Raw genomic sequence first — 21,491 nt, forward strand, 5'->3', positions numbered from 1 at the left:
CAACAAGTACGTAGTTTAATGTAAGCTTTCTCTCCTTCATTCTCCGATCCAGTAGAGATACTGTAGTATACTGATCAACATGGTACAAATTGTATTTAGTTCTGTTATCTGTAGTTGAGGCACCAGTATATCATTCTTGTGGTCTGCTCCACCCTAGTGGTTGTGGGGGCCAAAATCTCCATAAAATATTCAGGGAGCACCTGTGCAACTCATCTTGCTTTGGCACCTGAAGCTTGGAACTGGAAAACTGTTCATGATTTGTATGTGCTTAAGCAGAGTCAGCTGATTTGCACCTGCAGCCTCGCTACACTAAATCTTATAATAGTAATACAGTAATAGCTGCACATATGGTATACACTTACAAGTATACAAATAAGGAATAGGGGCGAGGAGACCTACCTCTGTTCTGAGGAGGAATGCTGGGACAGTAAAAAGTGGAGTTTTTTGTTTGCTTTAAACCTCAGGTTTTTAATCTCCTTTTAGACTAATCCTACTAAATGCCTCTGTCACTGATCCCACTGATTGATGGTTGAAGCCTATGAACACCGACAGGTATAGAGTGTTTGAGACTGGTAGTAACTAAAAGCCCAAATGCACATACTTAATACTTTTAAAGTTATCTGGTATCATGATCCCCAATCTTTAGTTACAGCATGACATTTTAGTCTAGGGGTGGCCAAACTGTGGTTCATGAGCTGCACTCTGTTGGGGGAGTGACTCCTCCCCCTCCAGGTCTGTGGGCGGCCAATCCGCACCACTACGTCTCCGGGGATTGTCTGACATGGGGAATCAGCGGGGCGATGGGAGACGTGAGCTCGGGCCTGTGATCAGGGCTGAACAACAAACAGTTACGGAGCCCCAGCCCCTGGTCAGGGCAGGGCAGTAGAGAGTCTGAGGGGTCAGGCCTGCACTCAGGCTGAGCAGCAAACCGTGGGGCTTCCTAGCTCTGGTGGAGGGCCGACAAGTGCAGGCCTCTTGCCTAGGAGATGGGGAGACTGCTACCCACTCCACTGTGTCCCGGCCCAGGGCCCTAGCAGTGGCAGAGCAGTCCGCCACTGAGTCAGCGGGGATCCTGATAGCAACATGCTGACTCACTCACTGTCAGTGCAGCCAGATGGGTTGGCTACCCCTGGGCCACTTCCCAACTCCCCCGCAGGGTGTACTTGGCTCTGTAGAGGTCATCCTGGTCGTTGGAGAAGAGGGCCTCTGTCAGCACTTGCAGCTCCTCTGTAAATGTCTCTGATGGTCTGTAAATGGCTCTGATGGTCCTGGCCAGTCCTCAGCTCCCTCAGGGTCTGACGCAGCCTCCCATCTTGGGGGCTCCCAGGAGACGTTTGGCTCCTTCAGCAGCTGTCTCTCAACTAAGTTCTCCTGCAGGCCTCTTGTACTTCTGGTCCCGCCCACTGACTTCCAGCGGGAGGGTTGAATATGACGTGGCACCACCCACCAGGGTTCAATGAGGGGCTCCTCTCCCTCCAGGTCTATGGGCGGCCAATCCACCCCACTACAGAGCTGCATGTGGCTCTTTTACAGACATTGTGGCTCGCGGAGTCCTCCATCCCCCTCCCCCCATTCTCCACCTGCCAGAGTTGGGGTGGGGAGAGCTCGGGACCTCTGCCTTGCAGCAGGGTGGTGGGGTGGGGCTTCTGCCCAGGGGGTCTCAGGGATTCAGCCCCATGGGGTGCACCTGCCAGGGCTTGGAGCTTCAGCAGGAGTGGGGCTGAAGCCCCAAGACCCGGCAGGTGCCTCCCGCAGTCCTGAAGCCCCAACTCCCAGCAGGTGCGCCCTGCTCTCAAACTTCTGAAGATTGTCATATGCGGCTCAGAGGGTCAGTAAGTTTGGCCACCTCTGCTTTAGACTGTTGAGCTGGTTCTGAGTAAGACAATTAGTACCATTTTTAGATGTTTAGTTCTTTGCAGTGAAGAAACATTTTATTTAAAATTGATACAGTAGAACCTCAGAGTTAGGAACATCTTGGGAATGGAGGTTGTTTGTGACTGAACAAAATGTTGTGGTTCTTCAAAAGTTTACAACTGAATGTTGACTTAATACAACTTTGAAACTTTACTATGCAGAAGAAAATGCAACTTTCCTTTTATTTTATTTTGTAGTAGTTTGTTTAACGTGGTACTGTACAGTATTTACTTTTTTTTGGTCTCTACTGCTGCCTGATTGTATATTTCCAGTTCCAAATGAGGTGTGTGGTTGACTGGTCAGTTCATAACTCTGGTGTTCGTAACTCTGAGGTTGTACTGTATACAAAAAGTCAGGCAGCCTTCTCATGATAAAAATGTTGGAGACTTTATATATCTGAACTTGTAAGTTTTCCTCTGCTTCTTTAGTATCTACACAGAGTTTCCATGCATTCTAGAGCACTGGTAATACTCCTATAGTAAATAGCCACTTTTATATAGGCAAACTGGTGAAAAAAGCATTGACTTTATTCTCTAGTTTCAAAGCACCTGCTATTAATGGTAAGATCATTAGTATATACTGACACTCCCTTGCTTGGAAAATGACTAGGATTGCTGAAACAGGCCTTCGATCTCATGTTTACTATATTGCCTTGCTCACTTCAAATCCACTCTGACATATCCTCCGCTTATCTTATTTATAATTTGGCTGTGCCCCTGATGAGGAAAACTTAGGAACGTGGATTTATCTTCCATACAGCCAATATTTGCTGTACACTAAATGTCCATAGGTCTAAAGCTACTGTATCATTCTTACTTGAATTCAACTGTCAAGTCTTGACAAGCTTCCAGTGTGCAACAATATCACTTTTTGGGGTTGTGTATATTGTGTAAATTTTGAATGGACCATTGCAATGACTAGGCAAGTGGTGATCTGAGACTTCTGCTTATGCTAAAATTGTTGTTTTTTGTTACCACATCCTTCCATCCCCACCTATGTCTGTTTGTTTCATATTTGTGCCCTGTCACAAACCCAGATTTTTATTCTCTTGAGGGCACAGAGTAACTCTGTTGCTTGCTTGTATAGTGCCTTGCACAAGGGGCATCTTGCTGAGTGGGGTCTCTAGGTGCTATATTAGAAGAAACAATAATGGTCTGTAAACTTCTTAAATATTAATTCAAAATATCTCTTTAGATTCGGATGGTCGGATTCACATTACTTATACTCATAATGAAAGGGCAGTCTCCCTGCACTGATATACTTGTGAAAACTAAGCTGTAGAAGAAAGATGTTGTTTAGAAATTTCTACCATTAAAATTTGTGAGGCAGTATTTTAAGACCTTTGACCATGAGGGGAAAACATTTGAGCATTTGTCAGATGTTTAAGAAGCTGAAGTTAAAAGATAAATTTGACTGACTCTGCTATAAGAGTATATTTCCTTTCTTCTCTAGCTGAACAAATTGTACAGTGAGAACATTTTATGGACCAAGCTTAGGCAGATGTCAGATTTGCTTAACAATTCTGTGGTATTTTGTACTTTACAGTCAGCTTGGCATTCTTTAAGGTAATCATAGAGATCATAGACTCATAGGGTTGGAAGGGACCTTAGGAGATCATCTAGTCCAACCCCCTGCTCAAAGCAGGACCAAACCCCAGACAGATTTTTACCCCAGTTCCCTAAATGGTCTCCTCAAGGATTGAACGCACAAGCCTGGGTTTAGCAGGACAATGCTCAAACCACTGAGCTATCCCTCCCCCCAATGGCACATTGATATGATCTATTTGAAACTGACACTGTAGTTTAGGTTAATGTTGAACTATATGCTATGGTCAGCTTTGGAGGTTTGATTGAGTGTGAAGAAGACAAAGTGATTGTATTGAATTCATGTATTATGGTATAGATTCCAATAGCCTGATCTAAGAGTTGGGTCACTTGAGAACTGCTAAGGAAACTCGTTACAAAAGTTCATGATAGAGAAGGCCATCTGAGCTTTTTAGCTTGCAAGACAAATGTTCCTTGTTAATAAGGAGAGAAATACAAATAAAAGACAGGGTAACTTGCAAAGCAACACTTACCAAATTGACTACCACATATGATCTAAATTGTATGAAAGAACATTCCAGAAATGCAAAAATCTTGTTGGAGTTGAGGTATGGAGGAAGGAATGTATCTGTTCAAATGCTAGTCCTGACCAAAATGGTAACTTCTGAATATGAAAATCTGAATATGAATTTATAATGTAACAGATTCCTAAATTCAGAGAAATAGACTGACAATTTTTGTAGTTGCTGTTCATGATTAAATGTTGTGAAGTAAGCAGGAATATTTCCCTTCTTTAGTCTTCAGTTTATACTTTAAGAGTTTGAGTAGTGTCATGAGTACAAGCTCCAAAAAGCGTGCTTTCAGGGTGTAGTCTAGGAATTAATATAGTCGCTCTGAAAGTGATAAATTACTGAATGCTCCGCATGAAAGTAAAAAAAAATGTATGCTTATGAAAATTTATACCCTGCTGCACATTCATTTAAAATGGCTCAGTCCTGTACAGTCTTTACCACCAAAGTCAATGGAAGATGCTCATTCTTCTGCAGTTTTATTTTTTTAACCAGGGTCTTGAAATTTGGTGGTGGTTTTGTTTTTTAAAGACACTGATTTCCATGAAACAATTGTAGAGAATTTAACCCAAAGATCCTTTTTTCTAAAGCAGACTTTTGTACCTGGAATAGATGATGCCAAAGCAGTAGGAACCTTAGTATTTTAAAATGCAACAGGTGAAAATCATCTGAGTTCACTAGATCATTGGCTGTGTATGTGAATTTCAGGTTTACAGAAGAGGAAAATGGCTCAAGAAACTAACCATAGCCAAGTGCCTATGCTTTGTTCCACTGGATGCGGATTTTATGGAAACCCTCGTACAAATGGAATGTGTTCAATTTGCTATAAAGAACACCTTCAAAGGCAGAATAGTAGTAATGGTAGAATTAGCCCTCCTGGTAAGTAACACTAATAAGTATTAGATTAATATCTAACATGTTGATTCCCATTTGAGCAAACCTTGTGTGCTACATTAGAGTGAGATTCTATTCCTGACCCTGCCTCATCCTTTTGGAAATGGGGGTTTGATTTTTTTTTTTCAGCAGCCGATAACACAAAAATGAGAGGGGGCAATCCACTGTACTGCTGCCAAAAAGTCTCTACTGTTTTACAGAATTTTTTAATCCACTTTAAAATGAAATAAACATACTGTGGATAATCTTTTTATAAGTGTAATTGTAGTTTATATTTTTGTGCCTTGCATTTATTTCTGGCAAGATATAATAAGCACTAGGTGTCCAATATCACTATAAAAATGCTAGAAATTCTCTTCAGAGAAGATTTATCAGGAATTACTGACTCTACAGAGAACAACCTGTCTGGGGCAGATGAAAAATATTTAGAACAAAATCTAAATATTAAATTCTGGAAATCATTGGTGCAATATTAAGATTGACGCTTCAAACACAACTCAGGAAGCATTGATTTTAGAAAGGTTGCCATAGCAGTCTTTATCCTCACCTGGATTAGGACAACGCAAAGCTTGAGGCACACTTCATGTGGGCTTCCTGCACTTTGGCCCTGCTCCAGGTCAGCAGCAGAGGGCCTTCGTCCCCTGACCACTTGGAATGGGCAGCAGTTACAACCAGGGGCCTCTCCTTCTTCACCTTCAGCTGCCTAGAGGAGCTAGGAGACTCCTTCCCCTCTGAACCATTAGTAGTGTCCCTCTCATTCCAAGCAGTGGTGAAAGCAGCAGCAGGGTCCCACTAGCCCCATGATATGGTGGTCTCTCATGGTGTAGCTAAACCCTGGCCTGTTCTTGTGGTGAATGTGGGGCCAGACTTTTTTCGTGACTAATGGCAGCTTTTCCTTCTGCTGGAAACTGTGTGCAGACTCTGGTAAACCTCACAGTATGGATTACATTGAGGTCACATTTCTAAGCTTTTTCACAACCACCAGGGCAAGAGATTAATTTAAATGGAAAGCTCTGGTTCTGATAGCCCATGACTCTAGGATCTGGGCCCCAGGTGTGGACCTGTTCTAAGAGTATTTCAATGGAATCTTTGTATGTTACTGCAATTTTATGTTGCTGTATGTTCCCTCTTGTAGGAGTGTGTGTTGCTTGTTTCTGTGTGGCTTTTTGTGGGTTTTTTGTTTTGTTTTGTTTTACAAAACCCAGGAGAGATCCTATAGTACTTGGCCTTAAAGAAGGTGGTTCTTCCATTTCAAAATTATTTCTATTGGCCAGACAGTGAAAATACATCCTACCTTGTGTGGCAAGAATTGTACCTCTTTCATTGGAGGTGTCATGATTCACTACACTAAGTGATCCTGGAGGCAGTGTTTCTGGTAGTATGACTCAATGAGCTACTTGCCAGTTGGCTCAATAATAAGTTGGGTCAACACAGAGATTCCGTCCATAGTGTTCCCATGGCCTAAGTCTCTCTTTACAATTGAATAAACAAATGAAGAAATTTGTGTTCTAGTACAGGCAGTCTGTTACAGACTTCTTTGGATATAGACACAGTACAATATCTTCACAGAGATACTTGTATAGTTTCTTGGCTTTAAGCTGTGTCATCTTATGTACTTTTAACTACTTGTTGACTGGAAGTAGACCATGTAGAAAGCATAACTTGTGCTACTAAATGTGTCATTTCATGTAGGCCCTAACATTCCATTCAGTTCAATGGCATGTTATTGCCTGATGCATTGCCAAAAGTGCAGTGGTGGATCCATAGTGAAATGGGTTAAGTAAAATGATAGCTGGATGAAACGTGTCTGGGCATACAGGAGCAGTTGGATACTGGTCCCAAATATTCTAAAATATCTTCCGTGGTATTGGTCTCTTAGAAAAATGTGAAGTTGAAATACCAGTTATTCATAGAAGCTTTTGAGTAATTTAAAACAGTCATGCTTTCCTTTGTTTAATGCTGCTTTTTTTGAAATATGTGCAGTGTGGGCTTTCGGTGGATAAGGGTGGGAAGTGGGCAAATGTGACCAGACATAATTAATGTAAGTAATTACAATACAATATAAATCCATTAAAATGTAGGCTCTGATTCAGCAAGGAATTTCACTATATGTTAAAATAGCATGTTGAATTGCGACCAGGTGCAGAAGAATCTTTGTTATGGATAAATTCTGTAACTCCAGAAGGCAGTGTAACCCATTTTACATTAGTGTCTTTCTTCCAGCAACTTCTGTCAGTAGTATAACTGAGTCTTTACCAGTACAGCACACAGAAGGCAGTGTCCCGGAAACTCAGTCAACATTAGACTCTACATCTACCCAGTCTACGCAGCCAAGGTAAACTATCTTGTCTATGCCCATTAGTCAACATTTTACATACAAACTGCTATAAACATGATTGTTTCAACTACGTCCTGAGGTTGAATAATTGGATATTAAAAATTGGGAATGAGAAATGAGCAATTTGATCTTGCATGCTTAAAAATGAGATTTCTGTACTAATTACTATTATACAAACAAGGTCATCTTATAAATATATTTGAAAACAAAATTCTGGTGTGTTTTTTTTGTTTGTTGTTTTTTTAATTCAAAGTCTCAGATGCCAAAATCTCTGCAGTGATACCTTTCTGGTCATAGAGAAATCCTATCTGCACTAGAAGAGCCTATGAAGCCTCATCACTCCACAACATGTTGATTTGGCTGTTGATTTTCTTAGAAATAGTAACTATTAATTATAAATACTTAAACTGGACAAGAAAGCTCTTCTAATTGCGTGTCAGTAAAGAGAACTGCAGTGTTGCATATTGAACTGTTTGCTTCATTTCATCTCATCATCTCTTCTAGAGCAGTGTTTCCCAAACTTGGAACGCTGCTTGTGTAGGGAAAGCCCCTGGCGGACCATGCTGGTTTGTTTACCTGCCGCATCCGCAGGTTCAGCCAATCGCAGCTCCCACTGGCTGCGGTTCACTGCTCCAGTCCAATGGGAGCTGCTGGAAGTGGCAGCCAGTACATCCCTCGGCCCACGCCCAAGTTTGGGAAACACTGATCTAGAGGATAGGTTTTCAGAATAGGATATAGGAGACTTGAGTTCTGTTCCTAGCTCTGCTACTCAACTGCTGTCTCCTTCACCTCTGTCTGACTTAGTAAAGGATATATGTCTTTTGCAAATCATTCCGAGATCTACAAATGAAAAGCAGTATGTAAGAGCTGAGTATTTACTTATTTATTTTGGTCTCTGCATTTCAGTGTTGAATGACATGAACTCAACAGCAGTTTAATTTTTTCAAATGCATTGGGATCTTTTGGCATGAAAGATGCTAGACAAGCAGATTATATTAAAATTTAAAGTAAATTGACTTGCAATTTCTAACTTCATCAGCCAAGCTTCTCCTTTTTAAAAATGTCTTAACATAGACTACAGTTAGGTAAGATTAGACTCCTTTGTTTATAGTTGTCTGAACACAACTAGTCCTAGTTTACAGCTTCTCAGTCAATATTTATGAAAGCTGTTAACTTGATATCCAAGTTTACAAGTATGAGTTATGAGTGCTAGCTGATCTTATGATCCTTTCACCCTTCTATTTCCAGCTTGGGTGGAAGGTTTGTACTTCACAGTATTACTGCCTTTCTACCCAGTCAAACTGCACAAAGTTCATGCCAGGTCTGGAAAAGTGTCAAAGTATTATAGGCCCAGGGGCAGAGGAAAACCCTCTGAAATGATGCAAGGCACCTTTACCCTTCCTCCCCCAGATCCTGGCTAGTATCCAGAGCCAGCCTCTCTTTCCTTCCGTCAGTTCTCTGATAATATCTGGCTTGGTTGGCAGATTAGGTACTGGTCCAACAGGGCCCATGCCCAGGGTCCCCAACCAAATGAGGGGTCCTGGAAAAATGGGCACCCTGGTCCCCCAGGGTTGGAATGTGGTGGCTTGCCCCCCCTCTGCCTGCTCACCTGGTGCTCCTGCCAGGGAGTGGGGTTGTGGCGTGGGGACTTTCTCTGCTTCACCTGCTCTCCCGGCGCTCCTGCTGGGGAGCAGGGGAAGCTCCCGCGCCCAACCCTGCTCCCTGGCGGGAGGGGCAAGCCCTTGTGCCCTGACCCCATTCCCTGGCAGGAGTGCTGTGGGGGGAGGGACTGCAGGTGAAAAGGGTGGGGAGGGGCCCCCCGCTTGCTCTGGCCCAGGGCCCCACAAAATTGTAATCCACCTCTGGGTTAGTGAATTCCTAAAAGGGAAGTGCACTGTCACCCTTAATCACTTATGCACGTTTCAACTTCTGTTTTATTTAGAAAAGTATTAAATTTAAAATCTACCTCCTGCCCTGCACCCTAACAGCACCTGGGAGTTTTGATCTGTTCTAAGTAGTGCATCATCAGTGCGGCTGAAGGCTCAAGTCACAAAGTTGTATGGGCTTCCTTATGTAACAGGGGATGATAGAATGGAAGAGAAGAATGCAAGACGTTCTGTGGAAGTCCCAAGTATTTGAGTAGATTCCCCTATCTTCCTGGATTCAGGCTACAGCCTAATGACCACTTACAGTGACAAGCTGCAATTGTCTTACTCACGTTAAACACACCAGCATGTGAATCTGAGGTTTAGTAGTCACTACTGTTACTTCATCTAGTTGTCATTACTCTTAACTAGGCTTGTAAGTATTAGATTGTTATCTGTAAATTTTGATAAACGTTGGTTTCACTATACACACACAATCTGACAAAATATTTCTATCAGTAGTAATGAAAATTTACAGATAGGCAAAGTAAGAAAAACCTGCCTGAGAATTTATTGGGGTTTGGTTTAAGCGTATTTACTTTGTTTGTTTTGACTTGATGTTGACAATTTATGCTTTAAAGGTTATAAAGCTTTAACTATTTGAATCTCAATTCCTAGTGTCATTAAATAATAAGTTGTCTAATCTCCCCCATAATTTCTTGCAACTATGAAAATTCAAATGGGTAAAAATAAAAAACTTAAAAATAAACATCAGTATTATCACTTAAAATAAGAAAATAAAAATTGAATTTGCCAAGCCTACTCCTAACTGAAGCGTGTGCTACGATGGAAGCTGAAAATATTTGGCTTCTCATCAGTTTTGTTTTGTTTGTTTAAACACTAACTAGTGCTGTAAGTTGCCATTGAATTCCTTAACTTCTAAATTAAAAGATTTGGCACACTGCATTTGTTGTCCTATCATAATATCTGAGCAATCTTTGTGAAAATAAAGCCTGTACCTGGCTCTTACGAATTCTCAACTGTTTTCTTCCTAGTCCTGTGTCAAACCAGTCACTTTTAACAGAATCTGTAGCATCATCCCAAGCAGAAATTACAGCTGTGGACAAAACAGTACCTGAAACAGAAGATTTGCAAGGTTAGTGTCTGAATTTGCATAATTAAAGCATGTATGAAACATATATGCTGTTTTTACACCTTGACTAGTTTTATAATAAATTCTAATAATCTGCATTCTGAGCAATGTCATGACAATGTTGCATAAAGCTGAAAGACAATAAAACATGGTATGCATGTGCTTTTAATGGGGAACTTCAAATAAGGTTGACAAAAATGTTCACATTTCAGTTGACTTTGAATTCTAACTATATAAAATGCGGTTAAAATCAGTGTGCGCCTTAGTGCTGGGTTTTTAACTGGGGTTGGGGAAATACGCATTTAGCTAACATTATGAATGGATTGATTATTTTTTACTAAAACATTATTAAAATCAGATGTTCACTATTGAGCGATGAAAACTTGGCACTGTTAAAAATATATATAATGGACAATGGTCTGTTTTTATCTGCCCAAACTAGATTGTGAACTTTTTGACATAGTTTTGGATATTAGCTGTAAATGCGCTAGCAGTAGCATACATTGTTGTGGTGCTGATGCAGTGTGAGTAATTCTAGTGGTCTTCAATCCATTTTGAAACTGATAATACACTGTAATATGTAATATTATCTTGTAGGTAAAAGGCTGACTAATAGTACATCTACATTAGATGTCTATCAATATGCATCTTATCAAAGATTAAATTATGTACACCAAACCTGCTGTAATTTTGCAGCAAGGGTTAAAATTCAGGTGCTAGAAGGAAAATGGAAAATACATGAGAAAATAACTGGCTTTTTCTGGGTAGGTGACTTTATTAATACTGCCCTAAAATCTTTATGGTTGGCACAAAGTGCATTTTTTCCACACGGCTTTCTGTTACTTACAGCAAGCTTGCACATTTAACATGATCATAAGTAAAGATATATAATAGTGTTAAGTTTTATGAGATGGGTAGGGGGAGCAGGGAGAGAATGGAATTACCAATTCTGTGTCCCTAATTTTTCTCAGAAACTTGCAATACTTAGGCATTATCATCACGATCATGTGGTCCTCAACTTTCTTTTCACTGTTTCCTGGTCAGCACACTTCAGATATGGTGCAGATATCAATCTTCAGGGTTTTTACTGCTTGAGGAGGAGGATGACTTTAGTTGTTTCAGGCAATGTTCAAATGTTCCAGACTAATTTGATATTTGCCACCACCGTGGAATGAACCTTTCACACTATGCTGTTGGTTATCTTCACCCCAGTGGCAGAGAAACTCTTGGCTGTTTCAGCTACAAGGACAGTGGAGCAAACTGTTGCAGGGCCACCTTCAGGGTCTTTATGTGATATGAATGTATCAACCCCAAGGCATCGTGGCGAGGCCTTAAGGGTGGGATTTTTCAAACGAGCTTAGTGTTGTCTATTCTTGTTCCATTGATTTAAATTGCACCTGAGTGAGAGCAAGATTAGGGCAGTGCTGAGCACCTTTGGAAAAAAATCTCACCCTAAATTTAGAATTACGTGGCTGGCTTTTCCACAGATACAAGACTTGCTATACCTCTAACTCAGTGTTTCCCAAACTCAGGATGCCACCTGTGTAGGGAAAGCCCCTGACAGGCTGGGCCAGTATGTTTACCTGCTGCGTCCGCAGGTCTGGCCGATCGCGGCTCCTAGTGGCCACGGTTCGCTGCTCCAGGCCAATGAGAGCTGCTGGAAGCAGCGTGGGCTGAGGGACAAACTGGCTGCTGCTTCCAGCAGCTCCCATTGCCCTGGAGCGGTGAACCGCAGACACTGGGAGCCACGATTGGCCGGACCTGCGGATGCAGCAGGTAAACAAACCAGCCCGACCCACCACAAGCGGTGTCCCAAGTTTGGGAAACACTGCTCTAACTTAATTTAATTATTTACTAAACATTACTGAAGCTAAATTCTTATACCACACCCACCTCTGATGTCTGAACCCCACTCTTCAGATATACTCTAAAGTTTAAACTTTATCATTTTGAATACTGTTCTCCCTCTTTGAGATAGGATGGGTCACATGGTCTTTCTGACTGAGTGCTACCTGTGCTAAATAGAAGAACATGGAAAATGTTCTTGTATGTGGTTTCATGCTTTTTCAGTTTATGTAGTCGCAGTTTAAAATAGAGATATTTCTAAGGTAAATTCTCACATCAAAATCCATCAGAACATAAATGAACGTGTGTAAATGCATATCTCCATATTCCCATTTTACAGACAAACTGCCATGGCTTATAATTGGTAAAATATCTTACTCTTATTCATATGGAATTATCCCCCAAGTGAAGACTCCTCAATTTCACCGAAGAAGATAAAACTTTAATATGAGATCTAAGATGCTGTGGACTGTATATTAGGAAAAAATATATTTCCATGGTCTGGTCTCCCTGCCACACAGCTGGGTTTTCCCTTCTCCTTACTGGTTCTGCGGCCGGCAAATAACTTTCCAAGATTCTCCAGTCCTATGGCTCTTCTTCTTGTATCCAGTGCATGCTCTGCTCTCTACTTACTTTGCTTCGTTTCAGCTTGTAGCACAGTCAAGCCATTCCATCTCTGCAGCATCTTGTTTTTATCTTCCACAGGTGAATGAAAAAGTAAGGGGTTCTTCCTCACCCGTTCTCTTCAGTGAGCTGTCCCTGCTCCATGAGGGTTTGCTGCAAGAGACCCCAACCACGGGGGTAACTTGCCAGAACTAGCAGAACTTCCACTCCTAGCTTATAACTGACTGATTCTGAGATGAGTACAGAGACCACTTACCTTTTGGTAAGGGAGCTCAGGTGGTTCCAGACTGGCTTTCCACAGTTTTTTCTTTGCAGTAGTCCTGGAGTGAATTGAGCGATCTCATCTGACAGTGTGTAGGGTTGGGTTTACCCATTTATTTCTCCTGAGAAGATCTGAGACCTACAATTCATTTCTTACCTGGGGATGAATCTGTAATTGTCTTTCATCCTTTGTTCCTTCATTTTTAATAGGGCCAAGTCCTCAGATCTCTCTCATGACGCTCTCCTACTAGCTTGTCTGAAGAGAGAGAATGTGTCCAGACTAGGAAGTAACCTACCTGCTGAGCTTTCCTGCAGAGCCTCATCAATAGAACTGAGACTAATTGTCAGATGTCTTTGTGGCTATGAATTGAAGATTCTGAGGGAAAATTGGTGAGGGGAATGGGATAGGAAAAGCTGGAGGCCATGCTAGTTAATTCATATATGCAAAAGAACATGGGTGGCTTGTGCCAATCCACATGCCAAATCTGCCCTCACAAAGCAATTTGAGCTCTACAAACTTTACAACAGATTCTTCAAGTGGGTGTCCCCTGAATGGACTGGGCAGTTGGGCAGATGCCCTGTTTTCTAAGACAGACTAGCTCTTAAACTCTAGAATCCTTCTCAATATTGCAGATGGGAAAACACAAGGGTAGTCTAGAAAGACTCCTGACCTTGAGGCTGCTTATTTTACTTCTGCAGCAGATTCATATCTCCCATTCTGACATTGTCTGGTGTTGTGAGCTACAGTTCCTGCTCCCTACATTTCCCCAGCAGTAAAATATTAATGATATGGATCAGGTTGCTCTCCCTTTTCAGAGGGCTCTTTGCTGGGAACATCCCAGATTTCACTTTGGCCTCATGTCATCTCAGGATTTTCAGGGTTTGTGGTAGCCTTCATATAACAAGGATTCTGTATCATTCCATTGACACAGTGCCCTAAAGGAAGTGCTTGGAGGCCAGTTTGGCGTTCTGTTTGTTCTGGAATATGGAGCTGGTAATCAGCCGATAAGAGGTTTCTCCTCCAGTCTCCAAGGCTTGCCCATCTGGATGCACTGCCAGATGACCCTGCCTCCTCCCCCAAAAGAGTGAAAAGTATATTGTTGGTTGGTTTTTTTCACCAGAGGGCAGGCTCACATCAATTAGAAGCCCTGATACAGTAACTCCTCGCTTAACGTTATAGTTTATGTTCTTGAAAAATGCGAGTTTAAGCGAAACAATGTTAAGCGAATCCAATTTCCCCATAAGAATTAATGTCCCTGGAACCTAACTCCCCTATTTACATTTTTTTTGCCAGACGAAAGACATTGTATACATATACAGGATACATTTTAAACAATTTTAAACAATTTAATACTGTACTCAGCAATGACGACAGTGAAGCTTGGTTGAAGTGCTGGAGTCAGAGGGCAAAAGAGGGAGGATCGTCCTGCTGCTCTTCTTGCTGTTCTTTTCAAAGTGCTGGGGGGTGCTCAACCCCCGGTTCTGCCCTAGGCCTGCCCCCACGCCACCCCCTTTCCCCAAGGCCCCACCCCCACCACGCCACTTCCTGCCCCTGCTCCACCCCACTTTCCCCCAAGTGCGCCATGTCCTCACTCCTCCCACCTCCCCTCAGCCTCCTGAATGCCATGAAACAGCTGATTGCTGTGGGTGGGAGGCGCGGGGAGGGAGGGAGAGATTGTGTGCTGCATCCTCATTCCTCCCCCCCGAGCCTCGTGAATGCCGCAAAACAGCTGATTGCTGCAGGCAAGCAGCATGGGGGGGGTGGGGAATTGCTGATCTGTGGGACTGCCGGCAGCCGGGAGGCGCTGGGGTAGGGGGTGAACGGGAGCTGATGAGCGGGGGCGGGCTGCCAGCCCACCCTGGTTCCAAGCCCCCACAGTCAAACAACATTATAAGCAAATATTGCACAACTTTAAATGAATATGTTCTCTAATAGATCAGTGGCATTACAATGGGATGACGTTAAGTGAGGAGTTACTATAATGGGAATTTTCCTTTGCCTGGTGCTTGAGGAACACTCTCATGCCTCATTTTACTGCCTGTTTCACTGTAAGGATCACCAGCATCTAGTAACTATAGATCTAAACCATGAGGACCCAGACATGGAATTCCCTGTCACAAGCAAATTCATAACTGTTCTCCAGTAGTGGCAGTCAGCCCTCTCTCTCTTTTGAAGGGAGTTTCTATGCAGACCACTAACGCTGTACTTTGCAAACACAAAGTTCAGTCTGTTCACTTCTAGTTTTTGCAGGTAACACTTAATTTTTTTGTTTAGATGCTTAGCAAATAAAATAGTTTTTTGCTTGGAGCTAGCTAGACTCTACACAAACATGTTTTCAAGCTACTGTAACAATTTTGTGTGAAATAATGTTAAAAAAAATGGAATGAAATTCACATTCATGCTAGTAGTGTGAGGATCTATTAGTATCTCTTGGGGAATCCAAGATACTATAGATAGAACAGTTTTTTAAATTTAATATTATCACAGTGCAATTTACCCATTTTACTTACCCTAGCTTTCTAAAATTCCTGCTTCTAAGAAGCAATTCTTGCTTTGTGCATCAGAAAGTTGTACCTGTTCACCTTAAATTAAGAGAGTTTCATGTTTTGGTAGCTGCTTCAGTAGCTCCCATAAAAATAGCTTGTAATTTCTGGTTAAAGCAGTGTGGGGCATTAGTGCCAAATTGAAGCATTAATTCTTTATTGCATATAGCACTGCATCAGCTGAGAATTCAAAATGAAAATATTCTGCACAATATAATCAACATAAACCAAATATAAACATACCTCATTCAAATAAATCATTTGATGTTTACGAGTATGTTCCATACTGGTCATTTAATAAAGGTTAAAGTATGCACTAATGTTTTTTGTGGGACTCTAAATTGGTTACTATTAGATTTGTGTAACAGAACACACAAGGCTGCAATAATGGGTAGGTCTGCATTTAAGGCAGTGTGCAGAGATTGCATACCCAGCTAGCACAGGTATAAATAGCAGTGTAGACACTGAGGCACTGCTTAGGCCAGGGGTCTCCAAACTTTTTTGATCGCACACCTCATCAGTAAAATTTTTGAGCATGCACCCCCTGCTCCCGCTCGGACTCCCGGCCGAACTGCCAGGGGAGGGAGGGGTGGAAAGCCGCTCGGACTCCTGGTTGAACTGCCAGGGGTGGGGGTGGGGGAGTGGCGCTGCTCCGGTGGCGCTCCTCCTGCTGCGCACCCCGAAGGATCCTCTTGCACACCCCCTGGGTGCACGCACCCCACTTTGGAGACCACTGGCTTAGGCAAGTAAAGAGATGCCAGAACCCTAGAATAAATACCCTGGATGTCTCTCTACATGCCCAAGCTGTGTCTCCTATATCTACACTTGGTTTTTAGCAGTGTACTACCCAACTGCCAGAGCCTTTCACTGCCACATGTAGCTACACACAGCATTGTGGCTGCAGCCTGCCTTTCCCTGTAGCATGTGGCTACACATATGCTACATGCAGCTGCAAGTGTAAATGAGAGCTTGGACAAATCACACTTACTTAGACTCTCCTAGAAATTAAAAAAACAAACTAGCAAACAGACACATGAAGTATTATTTGCATTTGTGCAGATATCATGTAACATGTTCAGGCAACCTAGGTAAAATTGCCAGGTTACAAATTTCCTCAGATGGCTCTGACTTGATCTAGTCTGTGTGGCTTTGCCTTTATACGCCCAAGTTTGTGTTATGCCTTGCAAAACAGATCAAGGAAGAGGTAGGAAACTTCAGCAAACCTGGCTTTCAAATAGTCCGTATGTTTTACAGTTTGTTTACTCAAACTGTTTGCAGGTATTAAATACTGTAGCAAAGCTAAAGACATTGGATAACTCTAAAAGCTATTAATTGTGAACATTCTCATATCTTATGAGCATTATCCCTAATATGACAAGATAAAATGCATTAAGATAAAATCTAACTTTTTCCCCCCCCCTCATGAGGTTTTTGCCCTAGAAATGTTCAGGTAAACCACTTTGCAAGTTATAGTGCTACAAACCATTCATTATCTTCATGTATGCTCCCTGCTAAATGCAGGGTAACACACTAATACTTCTGTTCATGTGCAGCTAAACTCTCCAATATTCTTTGACTTCTTCTGACTATAATGTAAAGGTCACTTAAGGGCATACACAGCATAGTAGGGCTAAAGGCTGGTCAGCCTTTTTTCTTGCTTAATGGCAATATCTGCATAACTTTTAGAATGGGAGTGGGTTTCAACAAGTGGTAGGGTTGAGAGCTTTTTAATGAAACGTACACTCAGCGTGATGGGTAGATACATTGGCCCAGAACAGCAAAAGATTGAGACCAAAAAAACAGATTCTCAGGCCTCCTCTGTAGATGGCCAGGAAGTAGAAATAGCTTGATTTAAGTCACTGCGCATTGTGTGCCATCATGAAACTTGACTGAGTTCAATTAAAATGAACTTGGCTAAAGGTATGAAAGGTCTGTCTGTCTCGTCTGACTACTGGAAGGTGCTCACTGTTGACTCATGTCTTCGTCTGTCCAGTCCATAGGTCAATAATCTTTTGAGCTGGACTATTATTTAAAATAAAAATGGACTAACTACAGGGAACACATTGCATGCAGTATTGAATATCTTAGGTAAATGCTGTGGTGCTCAGTATATCTGCTGGTGTGACTGAAAGCACATGTAAGTCAATGGGAACATTTCCATAGACTTCAAAAGGCTTTGGATCAGAGCTGTGACAGAACTGCTCATATTTAGTTTGCATATATTGCCTGTAGTGCTTAAAAGAGCACTTATATTGCAAAAGGCAACGTGGAGCAAAATTAAGGAAGCGCTCTAGTGGCTCCACAGTTGTGAATATTTTGTGTTTTCCATTTGGAGTTGTGCTAAAATCCCTTAAACAGAAAACCTGACACTGATCATTCTAAAAATAGATCATTTCAATAAGGAGCACAAACTTGAAATTTCTAGGCCGCTGTCAGACTCCTAGGAGACTTGCTTCACCCAATATAAGATGACAACTGTCCTTTCAGGCTTTCTTGAACTCCTGTAGTTTAACAATAACAGTTACGGACTTCAAATTTCACACATTTTATGTTGCAGACACAGCATTACATCACCTGGGAAGACTTAAAGTATCCAAAGATAACACTACTCCATCCTGTGCTTTTTGTTTTCCTTTCTGCAGTGGAAACTGATAGAACAATCTTTGCAGTCTACTTCCATTTTACTTTCAGTTTGGCTCCATGTCTTCTGCACCCTTCCCCAGACAGTCCCTCCAGCAAAGCTCAGATTCCCAGCAGAGCTGCCCGGCGTATCTCCATAACTATACCCTCCAGTGAGCTTCTCCCTGTAGCTTCCTAAACATACATCATAGTGCATTGTGCCCTCCACCCCAAATCTCTTTTCGACCTGCTACAGTTAGCCAGTGAGACTCTCAATCTGTTGAGCTAGTGAGTGGGTTCATTGGATTAGGGCTTCTCCTTAGCAAACTGTAGGAGAATCAGATGGTGAAGTTGCTTTCGTACTAGTGTACAACCTCTGTGTCTTAAGCATAGCCTCAGATAGATCTGCACATTGTGGGGACCCTTTACCTTGCAGATTTAGGATGTACAACTGGTTCTATAGAAATTAGAAGTGGAAAAGACCTTTTGGGTCATTGGAAGTGTTCTCTTCAATATATTGTACTTCTAGCCTCATGTATTTGACTGTTATCTATCAAAACTGTTTGAGTTTCTGGGAGGAAGCGTTGGAGGCTCTTGATTTCTCTGTGTATTAATCAGGTAAAGACATTATCTGGTTACTGCATGACCCTTCTGGGCTTCGCAGTCTAAATACTTAGTACTGCACCAGCCATTTTCACTCCTTGCTCAGGTTGGTCCCTGACCTTGTTGCATTAATATGGGATTCTCTTGTTGGACAGGCCCAATTAGGCATACAAAAACTCTCCTTTGCAACTAGCTCTAACACAGGCAGCAAGCACTGCTATGCCTCCAAAGCTCTGGTTTATGTAATTAAGATTAATAGTCAATACTCCTATGCAAGTCAAAGATCCTTTACTTTATAGTGGGGCTGTTTTACACAAACTCAGCACCACAGTTCAGCATATTCTTGCAAGAGTTGGGTTCAGGAGGGTAGTCTAGAAGTGTTACTGTGCTACTGCAACTATAGTGCAAGGAGGAGTTACAGGCCAGTGGGGCTAAAGTTCAAATTGCAAGAGGTTTAAAGGTGTCTGAAACACACATTATAAGGGGGCTGCTGACTTCCATGTATAATCTACCTTCATGAAGCTTTGAAACCCAAGAATAGGGAGGCTGTAACAGGGAGGACGTGCTAGCAGACAGTTGCTATGCTGCTTTTCCATTAGTAGTTTTTTTTTAAATAAGGGTTGTCTTTGCTTCCATTGTTTTCCCAAGCTTTTTGCTACTTAGGAATTCACCCTCCCTCTAAGAAGACTGGATTACACTGGGGAGGGAAGTATAAGTGGCTTTAACACTATCTTTCCAATACCCCCCGATACTGGGAGCCACTAGGGCAGGGGTGGGCAAACTTTTTGGCCTGAGGGCCACGTCAGGTTTTGGAAATCGTATGGAGGGCCGGTTATGGGAGGGGGTTGTGGCCCGGCCCCCACCTCCTATCTGCTGCCCCCCCCCCCGGGACTCCTGCCCCATCCAACCCCCCCCCGTTCTCTGATGGCACCCCTGTCCCATCCACACACCCCTGCTCCCTGTCCTCTGACCGCCTTCAGAACCCCTGCCCCTGACTGTTCCCTGCCAGCCCATCCAACCCCCCTTCCTTCCTGACTGCCTGCCTTGGACCCCTGCCCCATTCAGTCCCCTGTTTCTCCCCTCCCCGACTGCCCCAACCCCTATCCACATACTTGCCCCCTGATCACCACCCCGAACTCCCCTGCCCTCTATCCACCCCCATCACTCCCTGCCCCCTTACCACGCTGCCTGGAGCACCTGTGGCTGGCAGCGCTAGAGCCATGCCACCCAGCTGGAGCCGGGCCACGCCGCCACCACACAGCACAGAGCACCAGGTCAGGCCAGGCTCTGCAGCTGCGCTGCCCCAGGAACTCACAGCCCCACCGCCCAGAGCATTGCGCCTGCGGGGGAGGGGAAACAGTAGGGGAGGGGCCGGGGGCTAGCCTCCCAGGCCAGGAGCTCAGGGGCCGGGCAGGAGCGTCCCGCGGGCCGTAGTTTGCCCTCCTCTGTCCTAGGGCCTCAGTAGCCTTAGTGCTGCTGTAACACAAGTAGAAGCTAGATCAGCTTTAGTGCTTTAGTAGTACAAAGTGGAATGAAGAGGGGCAGAGGATGAGGCTCCGTATCTTGCATAAAGGAAAACTTTGGCAATGCCACTTTAAATAACTGGTAAGTGGCAAACAACATTGCCTCTTGCTTATTTCTCGCCTTCCCCTGCTTCACGCTCATCTGACCTCTCCTGTACTACTATTGCTGCAGCCAAAGAATATTTTAAGATGTCCCTTTAGCCCATCCACTGTTGAACAAGCAATATGAAATGTAGTGTTTGCAGCGATCATAGACTACCTGTCATAACTCCTGAAATGCAAGTAATTAAAACTAAATAGAAAGTGCAAACGAGTAACTTAAAATGAGCACAGATTATTGAGACATTTAAATGAAATGGATCTAAAATGTGCCAACCCAACCAACATCTGTGGACCTCACCTAGAGAATTTCAGTAGACCATATGGGAGAGGACTTGCTGATGGATATTTTAGATTTACTTCATACTACAGGGGGCTCAGAAACAGAGTACACTTACTTTATGATTCAAGCATAGAAAATAATGTAGATGATCCTGACTTCCTAGATGAAGGCTCCAGATTGAGAGGAGAGATGTATGATACAGATTTTAAACTATGTACTATAGGTTAGTGAAAGTTTTACTTGTGTGTCATCAAATGTATGGTATTTATTAGGTCATATAAAATTCTTTGGTACAAATGTGTCGTGATGGTAATATTGCTTTATAATGGAATGGATGTCTTCATGGATGTTTCATTTATATATTTATCCTCACTAGGTTAACCTTTCAACCAAATTGATGTATTTATTTGCATTAGGTCTTTGCTGTAACAAACCTTTATTTTGCTATTTAGTGTATTGTGGCTCACTAATTTTCCTTAAACAGTAACTTTTAAGATAGTAACTCACTAAAATGAGGTTTTTCCTCTCTTGCACACACCTTGCCGCCATTGTACATGCTTTTGTACGTCATGCTTTGTCCCAAGTCTCTTTGAGTAAATCAGTGGAGTTGGTTACCTTAGAATTTCATCCTCTTAGTCCTAAAAGACTTAGATTCTCCTGTTTTGCATCCAAACTTACTTTCCTGTCTCTTGTAACCTTTTATTTGTAGTTTTCAAAATGTCAGATTGCCAGTCTACAAAGTGGACTTCTAGTTAACAAACACTTGAAGACAGTTATAGTTGGACCATTGATAATTTCAAAGTTGTATGTACA

The 21,491-nt window shown here is 42.5% G+C and overlaps 1 protein-coding gene across 4 annotated transcripts in view; it reads left to right on the forward strand.

Annotated features, from left to right (window-relative positions):
* Positions 1–21,491, forward strand: part of ZFAND6 (zinc finger AN1-type containing 6) — a 57,335-nt gene that overhangs the window by 33,353 nt on the left and 2,491 nt on the right. For all 4 annotated transcript variants that reach the window (XM_039492512.1, XM_039492513.1, XM_039492510.1 and 1 more), the window contains 3 exons: positions 4,736–4,906; positions 7,145–7,256; positions 10,180–10,280. In XM_039492512.1, the coding sequence (XP_039348446.1) occupies positions 4,753–4,906; positions 7,145–7,256; positions 10,180–10,280 (367 nt within the window). In that variant the 5' untranslated portion in view covers positions 4,736–4,752. The remainder of the gene's footprint in view (positions 1–4,735; positions 4,907–7,144; positions 7,257–10,179; positions 10,281–21,491) is intronic.

The sequence above is a fragment of the Mauremys reevesii genome, linkage group 10, assembly GCF_016161935.1.
Source record: "Mauremys reevesii isolate NIE-2019 linkage group 10, ASM1616193v1, whole genome shotgun sequence".
Taxonomy (NCBI): domain Eukaryota; kingdom Metazoa; phylum Chordata; order Testudines; family Geoemydidae; genus Mauremys; species Mauremys reevesii.